Below are 15985 nucleotides of genomic sequence, written 5' to 3'. Positions count from 1 at the left end.
TGAGTCCGAGGACCATGCAATGCCTTGGTTCTGTCTAACGCTTCCATTTCTCTGTAAGTATCTAGTTTCCCCATAAGTTTGAGTCCGAGGACCATGCAATACCTTGGTTCTGTCTAGTACCCAGGTATAGCTGAGCGGTTAGTTTTCCCAAAGGCTTGAGTCCGAGGACCATGCAATGCCTTGGTTCTGTCTAACGCTTTCATTTCTCTATAAGTAGGGGTTTGCCTTCGGACCGCTTCCTTGGAGATGATTCCTCTTCGGGCCGGATTATGACCCTACACGTGGTGTTCTGTTTCGCCTCTAGTTCGAGTCCTATCTTTTTCATTTACGAGGCGTCCTTTGGCGATTCGTTTTCCGCGCTTAACGTTTCGGTGCGCGAGACGCGCCCTCATTAATGTCCTCATGAATTAGCACACATCCAACGGTCTACGACCCCTCGGAATTTGGTGGCTCCGTGATTAGCACTGTTGACAACTCTCTTTTCGAAATCTGCGTGAATTAATTCCCACCAACATTTATCCCCTATATAAGACTCTTCGGGGGGAAGGTTTCTTCACACTCCATGAATTCCCAAACGCAATCAGAAATGCGTCCCCTCAATTTCCTTAGCCCCTTCAATAACCCCGTCAGGATTGTGGCCGGAGTTGGGGGACATGTGGCGGCTTTGGGCGGGTATGAGGACATCCGGGCCAAGGGCTGTCGTGACCGCAGCCCCTTCTATGTTTCCGGCGCGACAGAGTTTAGGCGTAACCCCGATGGTGCCATGTATGGTGGCCTGGAAGGGTGTCGTTGAAGTACCTAACGTCTCTCCTCGGAGCGCACCCCCGACGGAGGAGATGCGCGAATTCACGTCACGGCTGGTGCCTGAGCGTTGCCGTCTCCTACGGCCAACGCTCGTGAGGGTTGGAGAGAATCAACGAAACATCATGAGGGAGGGTGTCCCGGTGCCCCTGCATCTGCTCCTCACTTTGTTCAAGCTCCGCCGCACCGAACAAGGAGTTGCTGGTGGCCTTGAAGCGAGCCAGCCTCAGCCCCCAACCCCCCTCTTATTGTCAAGTTCTCCCATTCTCTTGACGCCAATAAGAGCACGGGTTGACACTTCCCTCTAGCTAGTTCTAGGATCGGTCCGCCTAGGCCTCTGATTGTAGGATTAGCTTGTAAATTTGTTTGTAAAGCATGCCTGCCTGAGCCTCTGATTGTATTTTGTACCTTTCTTCTTATGAAATAATATCAATTTTTTTTTTTTGCCGTTAAATCTTCTACTTTTCTGCGATTTTTTTTTTCTTTGATATGCCACCAACTTTCTGCAAAGTGATCCCTTAGAATGACCGCCGGTTGCGCTGGCCAACGCACTAATCCTCCCCACAGACGGCGCCAATTGTAGGGACCGTTTTCGTGGCCCAAGCCCAAAAGATATGGGTTGAAGGCCCAACGAACCCGAAACAATAAATTTGTAGAGAGTGGATCGAAGGTTTAGGTACTGGCCGCCCTTTACCGGGCCGGAACTACTTTATCTTTTATTGAAAGAACACTTAGACCAATTTACAACTGAGGGATGCTCCTCGGCCAATGGTCGAGGAGGTTTGTTTCCCAGGCCTCTCTCTTTTCTTTTCCTTTTTCTTTTTTTTCTTTTTTCTTTCCCCCCCTTTTACACTTTGCTCGTATCCCTTATATATTGCTCTCTTCCTCCTTCTGTTGATCATCCATTGGCCTCTCCTCTGGCTGCTTGTCCCATTAGAGGTCATATCCGTGCTCAAGTGGTTCACCCTGATCGATGTAGCCCTGCCCGGGGGTTGCATCCCCATTAATGCGGCCAGAAGGGTTAGGTGAGCGTATTAAGTGTGGAGATGACAACTTGTTCTGGGTTTGTCCCCCCCCCCCCTCTACAATTATCCTCAGTATGCCGAGGACGAAGGGGTCCTCGGCGTGGATCCAAAGAAGAGTTTCTCCCTAAATTGGCCTCGGATAGTCATCCTTCCTCGGAGTGGGCCAATGCTGCACAATTTCCTGGCCCCACAATAATCATATGTTAGTGTTTTGAAAAATAATTAGTTAATATAAAAAAAAAAAGTAGATTTTTATTTTAATATAGAGAGTAATTTTTGCATAAACTGAGGTGTAGTCTAGTTAAGGATTTGCTTTCTTCTTTCCATCACAAATAGGTTTGGCCAAATCGGAAACAATCCAACCCAACCCAATCTTGTAAGTTGCAACAGTCCTCTAAGCCCCAAACCTAACCCACTTTCTCACCAAAAAAAAAAAAAAAAAAAAAAAAAAAAAAAACCCAATAATCCATCTATGAAGTTCAATGTATTCCACAATAACATATATAAAAATATTGACATGTGCACCTTAGTGTTATTGTTACCCCACACTTTAAAAAACACCCATTTGAACAACTAAAAATCAAATTCCCAACCTTATCCCTTTCTATACTCCTTTCAGCTCCAGCCGTCAGCGTCGCAGGCAAAAAAACCAAAACAGAGAGAGAGAGAGATAGCAACAATGGCTGGTGCTGTAGCCGGAGTAGGAGTGGGTTTTGGGCTTTCATGCTCGACAACAAAGCTTTCTCATAGACACTCTTCTTCTTCTTCTTCAAAAACGACTCGTCGTTGTTGCGTCAAAATGGCTGTCTCGATCGATGAGAAGAAGAAGAATTACACTCTTCAAAAGTCTGAAGAAGCTTTCGCTGTCGCCAAGGTACTCCTTTTCTTTTTCATTCCCATTTCGATTCGTTCAAAATTTCAACTTTTCTACACTTGGAATTGTTTTGGGTTCTGTTCGGTTAATTTTGACTTCAGTGAAGGAATTATGATTGTTTAAAATTGAATTTGGGTCTTCAATTTTGTTACTTTTTTTTTTCTAATTAAGTGTCAAATTTGAGATTTGCAACCTTATTAATGATGGGTTTTGTGTAATATTGATTATTTGGTCTATGCTATATGATGGGGACAGCTTGAAGGTTTTACTGGTAGTGTAAAATGGATGCAATATAGTAAACAATTATTGTGGGTCAGATAAATGAACGTGACCAACAATTGGGTCTTGGTTTATGATCTTAGAGGGAGAGTTCATTTTGCGGATAAGATTTTACTTCCTGGATCTAACAATGTACAAAGTATCTCCTTATTTAAAATTTTAAATGACGTGATCCTAGATATACTTTTAGATTTGTAATATTTAATTCGAACTATGAAATGGATCCATTAGGTTGTTAATGTGTTTTTCATGTATGTTTAAAATGCCTAAGGACTTGTCTTGGCTAAAGAAGTTGTATAACGGTTGTTTATTAGCTCTTGTTATTGTTGTTATTTGATGTTTCGCTCAAACCCTCTTCTTTTTATGATGTTGAACGGCAAAATTTGATTTTGAATTTCTTGAGAACTAACTTGGTGTAAGGGTTTTGGTAGGAATTGATGCCTGGAGGTGTGAACTCCCCTGTACGTGCCTTTAAATCTGTTGGTGGACAACCAATTTTGATGGATTCTGTCAAGGGCTCTCGTATGTGGGACATAGATGGCAATGAGTACATCGATTATGTGGGTTCTTGGGGACCAGCAATAATTGGTCATGCAGATGATGAGGTTCTGTTCTTCCTCCCTGTCATTTATTCTTAAAACTTTATCTAATCTTTTATTTGACCTTGTTATGATATTCATAGATATTGTGCATTTGGTGACAATCTTCAATTTTAATTCTCCAACCATTCCTTGCTATTTTTTTTGTTGCGGACCAATACATTTTGTTTAATGACACTGGTCAAGTGTTCCTGACTCTAATATCATTTTTACAACAGCAAAATATTTGTAGTGTTTGTAATTTTTTTTTTTTAAAGAAAAAAAAGATTTTGGTAATGTAATAATTTATATGCATTTCTTTCTTAAAAGTTGATGCGTTTGCATTTTATTTTATTTGTTTTTTATTTTTTAATCTAAATACACTGTAAAAATTAATTTTAGCTGGCGAAGAGATATAACTTATAATGCTTTATTGAAGAGAAGTGGTAACTTTGTTGAAGTAGGTTTGTCCACAACTCCCCATACACAGCCCTCTTTCTTGGGGAAAGGTAAAGAGTTGGAGAACTGTAATTCTTAAGATTTATCTTGCCAATACCCTGAACTCCCAGGGACGGACCTAGGATTTCAGGTCGGGGGGGGCCGGAGCTAAAAACCAAGGGGGGCAAGCCCTTTACTTTCTTGTTTTTTTGAAAATTTTATATACTACGAAAAAAGATATAAGCAAATGAGGCAATTAGATTGTACATTCCATGTATAATATCCCAAGGAGCAGCTTTGTGGTTTCAGGCTTGGACAAGAAGTAGGATGTTGCAAAGAGGAAAAGGTATGGTGTAGAAGAGCCAGATGTAAGGATTTAGATCCAACACAACGTATAGGAATGGAATATCAGTGGATAGTTGTGGGATTTGGCAGAGTGTCAGATTTTAGTAGGCCACTGGCAAGAGTTTTTGTTCAAACAAGATTAAGATTAACAAACCAATCTATAATTTCACTAAATAAACATGGACATGTTGCTATAATTGATCTTAAAGATACATACAACAATCTCTATAAAATAAAATAAAATAAAATAAAATGCCAACAAACAGCCTTGGTCAAACATATCAGCATCCCTTAAGAGATCAGTATGACATATTCAAGATTTCCACTTACCCTTAACAGATCAGAAAAATCATGAGAAAGCTATAAAACAAATCATAGGAACAATGCTGAGCTTTGAAATATACATTGTATATTCCCATAATGAGTTACAGTGAAGCCTTCTAGGAAAATTTAAGTGCATTCTAATTTTGTTTGCATTACCAGATATCCTGTCAACCATTCTCTACCATCTCCTTATACAATGGAAGAGCACTGCAGCACATAATACATTCAGCATCAGGCCTAATAGTAATACTCAGCTTTCCTATATGATAAACAACCAAAAGAACAGTTAAAACTATTTCAAATGGAAACAAACAAAATTAGGAATTATCAATATAGAATATGGAAACTTTCTTTCAGGCCTTGTCAATCCTGTGTTCCCTTCATACTTCTTTTTGAGGTCTGTCACCATTACCTAAATAAATTAGCATATTCATTTTCCATAGCAAAGACAGGATCCTGTATAACACAGGGTAATTCTTCACTACAATCATTCAAACATGAGTAAGCAGACCAAAAAATCTCAAAAACATTTCAATTTGCACTAAAAGAAAGTCTTCAGCAACTTTGTACACAATTGATCACCCCAAAGACTGGCTGGTAATTAATGCAGACAGTGCTCCTCTAGCAGCACAAGCTGCACTAGAAATCACCACCACACTTCTTAACAATCAATCACACCAACTACCATCATCATCACCCTAATACATCTAATCACTTAAACCACATTCACCATACTTACATATTGATCCTCTATCTACAATATCCGCAACTTGCCTAAAATTGGCACCATCATGTTATGCAACCTGGAACATCTTTGCAGCAGTTGCAGAGGCCAGTGGACCAAGGTACCAGAGCACATCTGGGCTGAACCTAAAACGCAGCTGTCTGGGTCCTCTCTTGGTATTGGCTTGCTTGCAGAGTTCTTTTGGGAAGAACTTGGCTATAAGATGAATTCATGATGACTGAAGGAGAATTTGAGAAAGTCAAGGAGGAAGAGACGTTACAATAGAGGTACTATGATAGTGCTACTGCTGGGATCATATCATTTTTTTTTCTTTTTGAGAATACTGAGGTTACAAAGTTAGGTTTAGGGTTATTGGATGGATAATTCAGAACTTTTCAAGCCCAAAAACAAATTTTAGAAAATAATTAGTCAAATTAAAACATAATAATGATATGTAAAATTGTGAGGCCTCCAAAGCTGATGTTCCACAATATGAAGAGGTCAACAACTCAAAAACTACTTTGATTTTTATATATATTAGATTACATTAATAAGTAGAAATGCATGTTCTCATTAAAGAAAATTAACTACAACACACTCTCAATCCTCCTGCAAAACAGTATTATGCTAGTGGGAAAAATGGGAAGGTAAATCATAGACTATAGATACAGGAATTGCCAACTAATCTGCTGTAAAACCTTCTCAGCAGCTGCTATTGTTTTCTGGATATCTTCAGGAGTATGTGGCCAAGCTTGTAAATCCAGCCTCGAACTGTGAAGGAGCAAAAATATCTCCTTCTCCAGCATACCCCTATAGAACTTGCAAACTTTAGCAGTATCACTTTTCTTTGCANGCCAAATCCCACAACTATCCACTGATATTCCATTCCTATACGTTGTGTTGGATCTAAATCCTTACATCTGGCTCTTCTACACCATACCTTTTCCTCTTTGCAACATCCTACTTCTTGTCCAAGCCTGAAACCACAAAGCTGCTCCTTGGGATATTATACATGGAATGTACAATCTAATTGCCTCATTTGCTTATATCTTTTTTCGTTTTATTTTTATTTATTTATTTATTTTTTTTGGGTGGGGGGGAAGTGGGGGGTGGGGGGTGTTCTAAGTCACTTCTAACTGGTACCATTGGATTTAATTTCATGCTTTTGGTTCACAAGGGTGATCTACACATCAATGAAGATTGATGAATAAACGTAATAAGGTGTTATGGTGATTGGTTTCTTTTAAAGGCTATTAAATCTATCCTTTACAATTTAAAAATAGATAACATTACGTTTTTGAGATGTAGTCATGTAACAATGTACTCAACTTTGATTTGTGACAATGACATGATTTGGCTGTTACAATAGGTTCTATTTGTTTAATTTTAAAGAAGATTTTTTTAGTTTCTCTTAGCTGTTTTTTTTTAAGCTTTTATTATGCTTTTCAGCTAAAAAAAAAGGCTTCTGTTTCAAGTTGGCCAAAAATGAATTTGTGGTCATTCTTCTAGGTATGATATAAATTATTGAACAAAGCTTTTACTTGTATATGTTTCTCTGTTTTTAGGAAACAATTAGTTCATTAGTGTTACTTACCATTGGTAATAATGTGAATTTGTTTTGCCATAACTGGGAAGTGAAACCCATGCAGGAAAAGGGGAGTTGTATAGGGATTATAAAAGGAGAGTTGTATCATGGATGGTAAGATTTGTGAATTCTGATCTTAATCACGCTCTGAATGGTTGTTAAAGCAACTCATGCAGGAAAAGGAAAGTTGTATAGTATGACGCATTTTTATTCTTTCACTTATTGGTAAAATAGAATCTGGCTTGAAATTTTGTTGATCTCCATTCCAAAGTATGTACTTTTCATGTATGTCAAAAAATCCTAAGGACTTGTCTTTGTTAAAGAAATTTTGTATAATAGTTTTATGTGAGCTCTTGTTATTGTTGTTATTTGATGTTTGCCCAAACCTTCTTTTTACGATGTTGAATGGTGAAATTTGGTTTCGAATGTCTTGGTAGCCAACTTGGTGTAAGGGTTTTGGTAAGAATTGATGCCTGGATGTGTGAACTGCCCTGTACCTGCCTTTAAGTCTGTTACTGGACAACCTATTGTAATAAATTCTGTCAAGGGCTTTCATATGTTGGATGATGAAGTCCTGTTCTTCCTCCCTGTCTTCTATTCTTAAAATGTTATCTAGTATTAAATTTGACCTTGTTTTGATATTCGTAGATATTGTACATTTGGTGAAAATCTCAATCTTGATTCTCCAAGAATTCCTCACTATCTTTTCTTGTTGGGCGAATACATTTTGTTTAATGATATTGGATATTGGTCAAGTGATCCTGCTTCTAATATCATTTTACAACAGCAAAATATTCGTAGTCATTGTAATGTAATACTTTATTTGCATTTCTTTCTTACAAGTTGATGCATTTGTATTTTGTTTTAATTTTTTTTTAATAATCTAAATACAGTATAAAAACTAATTTTAGCTGGGGAAGAATTATAATGCTTTTTTGAAGAGAAGTGATCCCTTTGTTAAGTAGTTTTGTCCACACACAGCCCTCTTTCTTGGGGGAAGGTAAAGAGTTGGAGAACTGACTCCCCTGGTGTCCAGAAAGGAGCCACTTATGAAACTCTAACTGCCCCTTTCAATGACATCTCAGCTGTGGAAAATCTCTTTGAGACCAACAAAGGAGAGATTGCTGCAATTATCCTTGAACCTGTTGTTGGGAACTCTGCCAGTTGGTGCATATGGAGGGAGATTATGGAAATGGTGGCACCAACAGGACCAATATACCAGGCTGGGTTCTTGAATGGAAACCCATTGGCAATGAAATGACCACTGACACACTCTTAAGCGATTGCAGGAGCTAGGAAGTTGCAAATATTTGGATAAGATCACTGGTGAACTTGTACAAGGTATAATTGATGATGGGAAAAAGGCAGGGCATGCGATGTGGGTATATAAGAGGGATGTTTGGGTTTTTCTTCACAGAAGGGCCTGTTTACAACTTTGGGGATGCAAAGGAAAGTGATACTGCTAAGTTTGCAAGGTTCTATGTACTTTGCTCCTGAACAGTTCGAGGTTGGATTTACAAACTTGGCGCATACTTCTAAAGAATTAGTGTGGCTGGCAATGACAATTCTGGTATCTATAGTCTTTGATTTACCTTCCCATTTTTTAAAACCCTCATAAGTACTGTTTTGTAGGTGGCTTGAGATTTGAGAGTGTGTTGTAGTTGGTTTTGTTTCACGATAAGGTGCATTTCTACCAATGTGTTATTGGTTTTTTTTATTTTTATTTTTAATTTATAATTTAATTATATTATATATATATATATATGTAAAATAAAAATTCAATAGTTACAATAGGAGAGGGTGGTTTTGAACCTTATACATTTCCGTTAGAAATACTAGATTGTGTCAATTGAGCTACAAAGCTCTTGGCAATGTGATTTTCTAAAATGTAAGCCTCTTTGTATCTTTTGCTTGAGCAATCCTTTTTGTGTCTGTGTAACCATTTGAGTGTATTATTTACTCATAAAGCTTGTTGAGTTGTTTCCTAATGTGGTATTTGTTAGCACTCAACATTATTTACTATTCTTTGGGTATCAGTAATTCATAGTTTCCAAAACAAAACTGTTGAAAGAATAAAAAGAAGAAGAAGAAGAGATAATTAGGGTTGTTTATTACGTGAGTTCAAATAATAGTTTTTAGTGTGTTCAAAAAAAAAAAAAAAAAAGAGAGGTGTATTTGGTAGGAGCGTTTAATTAAGAGTGTTTGAGTTATAATTCTCAACTAGCCACGGACTTATAAATATTATGTAATGATGTGTAATATATAAAAAGTAATAATTACTTCAAGTATTGTCTATTTAAAAAAAAAGATTTCTACAAGTATTTTTAATCTTTTTATCTTTACAAATATATCATTTTATTTTTATTTTTTTATGTTTGATTAATATTTTTTTTTTAAAGTGAACCATATTCTTCAAACTTTTATTGTAGTATATTATATTTTTTTAATATACAATTAAACTTTATAAGTTTCAAGTTTATTTTTATTTTTTTATGTTTGATTAATATTTTTTTTTTAAAGTGAACCATATTCTTCAAACTTTTATTGTAGTATATTATATTTTTTTAATATACAATTAAACTTTATAAGTTTCAAGTTTATTATTCAAATTTCTCATCTCTTAAAGAATAAGAAAATCTAATCTAATACTATATATAATAGCAGGAGCTTTTACGAAGTGCTGACATGTAAGTCAAAAAAGCCCTCTTAAAATATTGATACGTGTAGATTTAATTCTTTAAAATTTCGCTCAGTGCGTTGGAGAGGCTCGCTTTCAGACACAAACGTAAACCTCTATAAAAAACAACAGCCACTTATCCACGAAACAAAAAAACAAAAACAAAACGCAAACCTTAAAACCCAAACCATATTTCCCGATCAAAATTCGGTAAACACTGCATCGATTGGGAATAAGAAATCAAAAAGTTTCAAAACACGATTTTGCAAACCCAAAACCTAGACAGAACGGTAAACAGAGAAGGCACGGAGAAAGAAACAGTGAAAGAGGCAGAGTTCCTAAGGCCGTCCATTGTGCATTACAATCAAAAGGAAAAGAGAGAAGAGTTCGTCTGAACCATACAGCGCCCGTTCCCTTGCCAAATTTAGACCCCCAGACAGCGAAACCGACATTGACAACGGTACATTTTTTTTCCTTCCAATTTTGTAGGTTTGGGTATAAAACTGATGTAGGACACAATTTACTAGTTAGTTATTGTAATTTATTATTTTTGGTATTTTTATGTAAAAAACGTTATTTTAAGTTTAGGTGATTTATTTCCTTATTTTTAGGTGCATTTAATGCTTTTTAGGTCAAATTTGATTCCTGTTATAGTTAGGTATCAATTAGGAGTTATTTTAGATTATATTTTCTTGTCTGTCAAGTTTTAAGGAGCCCTTAAATAGGCTCTTAAGTCTGTAAACGTTTTCATAGTTTATTATCAATAAAAATTCAAACTTGTGTCTTTTGTGTTATCTGGTGGATTCCAGACCTATCACCTTCTGGATTCAAGGAATCCCTCGTGGATTCGAGGTTTACTACCCAGAAACTAACAGTTTAGTTTCTGTCCATCAAAGAGAGCATCGTGTGTGCTTCTCTTCAAGCTTCCGCGACATCAAAAACGTTACTTTTAATTGAGTTTTTTTGTTGGGTAAGTTTAGATTTGATTCGTTTTTGTTTTGGGTTTTGGAATCTCTATCAAAATGTTTGTTTTCTCAATTTTAGATATTTGCTTTTGTTTTGTTTTTTGTTTGTTTTTTTAGATTATAGAAATCACTAAAAATGTTGTTTTTAGTTTGGGTACTTCTATTTCTAATCTTAACGAAATCGTTGGGATTAAATAAGTATAGGATCGAATGTTGCATTGATTTTTATTTTAAGTTTTTTTGCCGTATACCCATAACCAGTAAATTTATTGTTATTGTTTTTTTCCTTTTTTTTTTTTTTTGCAAATCTGGGGATTGAATATGATTTAGGTTGAATATTTTGGTTGGATTGCTTTACATTTAGTTATTTGAGTTAAAAAATTAAAATGCAATCAAAACTCAAAAATCTTGAGATACAGAGATAGGAGACAGAGTTCATAGGGTGCCAAGAGATAAATATTTAAGGCCGGCCATCGGTTTTTCCTCTACCATCCGTTCCTTTGCCAAACTTAGACCACTGGAACCACAATCACAAAGAGAAACAGTTTGTAAGGCGCAAAACGGAATGAGAGAGACTCAAAGTTCTAAGGAAAAGAAATCAGTTCTGATTCTTATTTTTCAGATTTGTATATTCCTTTTTTTTTTTTGTTAATGCTATTGTTCTCTTCTTTCTTTCTTCTTATTCTTTGAATTATATTTGGTTTTTCTTTTCTTTCTTACTTTTTTTTTTCTCTGCAACCGTTCTATGGCAGTTTTTGTTGAAAGGTAGAACTGCAGTTGCTGTGGAAAACTGTTTCAATATCAAACAGGAAAAATTTGGGGATTTTAGAATAACGATGTAGAGATTTGAGATTATAAAGTAGAGAAAGAAAAATTAGAGTCTTCACACACAATCAGATTGCTGAAATCATTACCTGCAAAAGTTCTATTTTTAATTTTTGAAATCTTTGAAATACTTTGTTTCATAGGAGCACATTGCATTAGAAGAAATTTTTGAAGAATGAAGTGGATTTTCAATAGAAAATGCTGAAGTGATGATACAAATTCAGTGGTTATGGCCAGGAGAAGAAGTAAGACTGTTCTTTATTTGTCCAATTTTGTATACTTGGCACTGATAATTTACCAATGGAAATGATATGAACTTTTTATCCCCTCAAAATTCTTAATGCATATAACAGTGAAAACAATTTTTGATTCATAAACAAGCTTGGAGTTAATTGGTGGGGCTTCCATGACAGGGATATAACCCCTGATGGCAAAACCCTGGAGGTGAGTCATCTTTTAGGTCATTGTGCTAATAGGAGGTGAAATTACTGTTGCTTAATTTAATCAATGGAATCAGAAGCAAATGTGAATTTTTTTTTTTTTTTTTTAATAATAGTCAGCTATTTTTTTTTTTTTTTAATAGAATTTAAGAATCTCCCACAAAACCAATCATTTGGCATTGTTATCTTTGTAACAGGAAAGTAACGCAAACTTGGATGAAGCAATGGCCCTTGCCAAGAAGCTTCAGGTAATTTTATATGAATTGTCTTTGGATTTTTATTTTTGGTGGTGGGGGAATTCTTTGTACTTTTGGAGCCTCTAGGTATATGTAGTTGATATACTTGGTTCACATCCTTTGTGTATTTGACAATGCGTGTGCCATTCTCAATTTTTGTGAAGTTTTGGTAGGAATGAGCTTTGGCACAAATGGCACTTCCTTCCCCTAAGTTGTAGGGTGAGATCATGGATTTTAAAACGCATTGGGTGTTTGTATAACTCAACAATAATTTTTTTTTTTTTTTGGTTATTCAAAGTTTTGATAAGAAAACACATTTTGTTATTTAAAGTTTGGTTTTTGTTAATTGTTTACTTGGCTTGTGGTTTATAAATGTGTTATCTTTGGGATGTTGCTTTTTGAAAATGGGAGTTTTTTGGGGTCATTGTTCCAATGGAGTTTGCTTTTTGGTTAGTGAAAGTGTTGTTTGTTTTTAAATTGTTTATGGGTTTTGTGCATTCTGATGATGAGATAAATTGTATATAGGTTATGAGGGTGATTCTTTTTCTCTTTTCTTTTTTTAATGTTAAATTAGTTATTTTGCTGATTGTTTATAGTTTAGAAAGTTGTGCTAGCTTTGATGGAATGTGATGGGAAATGTTTGAGACCGTGTGAAGTTGGGAGGGAGGGGGGAATGATAAACAAGGATTAGGAAAAGAAAATAGGGTCTTGGTGAAATTGTTTGGTTTTTATGGGTGTTATATGTGCAAGCTGATTTTTTACTAGAAAATTTTCTGAAGGCAACTTCACTTAAAGTTTCAAGGAAATGAGGGAAGATTTGCATTTTCTTTTTATGACATTGAAAGAATCTGTGATAGACATACAATGTACTTTTTGGTATCAGAAACTATCAAGTTGATAAATGGACAACATGGAAAATTGTATGTATACCTCTGCTTGTTGAATCTATAGGAAGCCTCAGCAAACCATAAATCTCATCTTATTGTTATGGCAAACTAGCAAAATTTTGTTTTACTGGATGCCTAATTATGGCATGCTAGAGGAAGAAATTTTTTTATTTTGTAGAATGCATGCCTATTTTCCCATTAAGTTTGTAAATGGACTGCTTTCCCCCTCTCTCTCTCTGCACATAGGGTTCTATCCCCATACTCAGTTCTTAGTAATAAACCTTTAATTCTCCTTTCTTTGATTTATGTAGATAACCCTTATATATATATATATATTATTTTCTAGACTGCTGCAAAGTACGAACATCGGAGAGAGAACTTTGTCAATGAGCTGGAGATTGTCTTTGTTGATGTGGTATGGATATATCAATCATCATCATCATCATACATACATACATACATATATATATATACATTTAAAATCACAATAAGCTTCGCTTACATCACTGCTTGGTATTGGGCATGATCTGGAAGAGAAACCTTGGTGTATGATAATTGTCAACATGATAGTATTACTTGAAAAATTTGAGTATATTTAAAATGAAGTTCAGTTTTTGAACCCATTTATAAAGAACTAGAGTTATTTTATTTTATTTTATAAAGGTTTAAAATCAATTGCCCGCCCCCCTTCCCCCTTTTCCCTCTAAATTTATTAGAATCTGATGGTTATAGGTAACCAAAGCTGAGAACATATGGAGTTTAACTTTAGTCTTATTTGGACTAGGAATGAGCAATTGGGCATAGATACCTACAATTGATTTTTTTTTTTTCCTTTTTTGTTTTCTTAAAAATTGATCAATAACTTGCTGAGATGGGGGAGACTCCAGTGCAATTTGTTCATGTAATCATGTGTAGTGAACTGTGGATATAAATTAAACTTTTACTTCCTATGTTAAATTTTAATGGAAATAGCTTTATAGTCTCAATGAGGATCAAGAACACCCTAACTCTCTTGAGGCTCAAATATCCACACATATTTCCGTTTTCTTGATTTAATCAATTTGATTACATGTACTCATTGACCAACTAAAAACCTTAATAATTTAAGTATATGAATTGTGGCATTAAACCATGTGTTATTTTTGTCATATCCTGGAAAAGAAACCAAGCATACCCAATCTTCAATGACATGTGAAGCTTAATCCTGTGTTTTCCTGCCAAGTAGAAGCAAGTTAAGGTGGAAAATTAAATTTATGATGCATACATTCATGTAAATATTTTTGTTATTGTCAACCCTTTAATTTCCTGGACCTGTTTAGGCAAGAGAAAATTTACATAAGTTCATGATTTGTTTTTGAAGCAATTTGAAGATTTAATTGTACTAACTAGCTTGGCTCTTGATTAAAATTTAACTTTATACTGTTGAAAGCAACAACGTGTGCTAATTAAAAAGTAAGAGTTGGGTGTTTTGTCATTTGATGAATTGCCTTGAATATGTTTGATTATAGTTGTAAAGCTGACTCACATTAGAGTTATGAATGAGATTTACACTACTTTGATTCAAAAGAACGAAATACAAGCCCTCTCTCAAAACTCTTTTTAAAAAACAGAGAATGCCAAGAAGAAACCAGCACTTGACCGTAAATTAGTACTTAAAAATAGCTAAATTGAAATTCAGTGACTGATAAAAGTCAGTTCTTTACATGGAAGGAAGAAAAAGAGGTAGATGGTCATGCCCCTGGCAGGCGTGCAATTTATTTACCTTTTTCCTTTCTCTAATCTTTTTACAAATCCTTTGGAGATTGGTACCTCTCTCCTGGCTCGTCAGATATGTGCTGAGGAACCTGCTTCACTGTGAGCATATAGTATTATTGTAAATCAGTATAATAGAAAATAGTGTCATGTCCTCATACATTCAATTGTTCTTCTTCCATGTGTTCACAAAAAATAAAATATAGGTATCCATGATTGAGTTCTTAACTAACATCTCCTATCCATGTATAAGAACTGTGTGATAGAAAATCTAATAGCCTATGTGCAAATAAATATTAGCTACTACACATTGCCAAACCTTTTAGACTAACTTTATAACAATCCATTATTATTGTCTCTTTTGCTTTCCACAAACTTTTATGCTTAGAGCTTTAACATAATATGTAATTCATATCTATGAGAAATACCTAATTTGAGGCAACTGGCCTTCAAGAATGAGAAATAAGATTTAGAGAGAATAGAGAAGATTAGGAGAGAAACTGTTGCATATTTCATTCAATGGTCCTTACAATCACCACTCTAGCGAACCACTAATATCCGGTTTTCTTGAGTATTCAAAGCTATTCCAAGTAAAGCCATATATATTGCATTCTAACAACCTATCTATCTAACTGATAGCAACTAAAAGATGTTAACAGCTTTTATGGTAAAAGACTAACAATTCCCTAACTCTAATGCAGTGGCTTAGGACAGGTGTATGTTAGGCAACATAAACAATAACAGCTATGGCAGCAAGTCAACTTCAGTAGCAACATCACAAGTGTTGCTTGATGACTTAACATATTCTATATTGTTAAGTAATAAAATAGTTTACTATATTTTAACATACAAGTTACAAGGAAAGTTTTGATGCATGGGTTAAATATGATCTGTTATGATTTATTATAGCATAATATTCTCCTTGAGTTTGGTAGTGATTTGATTTGATGCAATGTTTTCCTATGTTCAAGTTTTACTAGAATGAGACTGATTTTCAGGATTTATGATGGCTGAACCAATGCTCATGATTGGTGGCAATAATGCTTAACTTAAGCTGCTGCATAACTCATGTTGGTGCTGCTGCTGCATAACTCATAATTAATATGTAAAACTCATCAAAAAATTATAATGTTATCTTAGTCAAAATTAAAATGAAACTAAAGGAATAAATAATAGGCTTTATAATAATTTATTACTCAAACAATTGGCAGGCATATTCAAATTCCTATA

General features: G+C 35.1%; 1 protein-coding gene and 1 long non-coding RNA gene across 4 annotated transcripts; both read left to right on the top strand.

The window, feature by feature from the left end:
- The first annotated feature begins 2361 nt into the window (after nt 1-2361).
- On the top strand, nt 2362-3632 carry LOC112032596 (glutamate-1-semialdehyde 2,1-aminomutase 1, chloroplastic). Its single transcript, XM_065781025.1, has 2 exons — nt 2362-2700; nt 3411-3632. Exons 1-2 carry the CDS (start codon nt 2506-2508, stop codon nt 3615-3617), a joined length of 402 nt encoding a protein of 133 aa, XP_065637097.1. The 5' UTR covers nt 2362-2505; the 3' UTR covers nt 3618-3632.
- A 6188-nt stretch (nt 3633-9820) lies between these two features.
- LOC136070711 (uncharacterized) lies at nt 9821-15650 on the top strand. Of its 3 annotated transcripts, none has more exons than XR_010631955.1 (6): nt 9821-10110; nt 11584-11685; nt 11794-11884; nt 12078-12128; nt 13350-13418; nt 15457-15650. It is a non-coding gene; the product is annotated as an uncharacterized LOC136070711 (long non-coding RNA). The 3 variants fall into 3 exon arrangements; XR_010631956.1 differs by lacking the exon at nt 9821-10110 and adding an exon at nt 10334-10620; XR_010631957.1 differs by lacking the exon at nt 13350-13418.
- The last annotated feature ends 335 nt before the right edge of the window (nt 15651-15985 follow it).

The sequence above is a fragment of the Quercus suber genome, unplaced genomic scaffold, assembly GCF_002906115.3.
Source record: "Quercus suber isolate HL8 unplaced genomic scaffold, Cork oak 2.0 scaffold_254, whole genome shotgun sequence".
NCBI lineage: Eukaryota > Viridiplantae > Streptophyta > Magnoliopsida > Fagales > Fagaceae > Quercus > Quercus suber.
The sequence above is the reverse complement of the archived record's forward strand: the minus strand, read 5'-3'. Positions and strand labels throughout refer to the sequence as shown.

What these genes read in the sequence shown, in the direction of transcription:
- LOC112032596 (XM_065781025.1), top strand. Translation starts at nt 2,506, where the DNA reads ATGGCTGGTGCTGTAGCCGGAGTAGGAGTGGGTTTTGGGCTTTCATGC. An exon ending in AAGCTTTCGCTGTCGCCAAG is followed by an intron (nt 2,701 to 3,410) that starts GTACTCCTTTTC and finishes GGGTTTTGGTAG; the next exon opens with GAATTGATGCCTGGAGGTGT.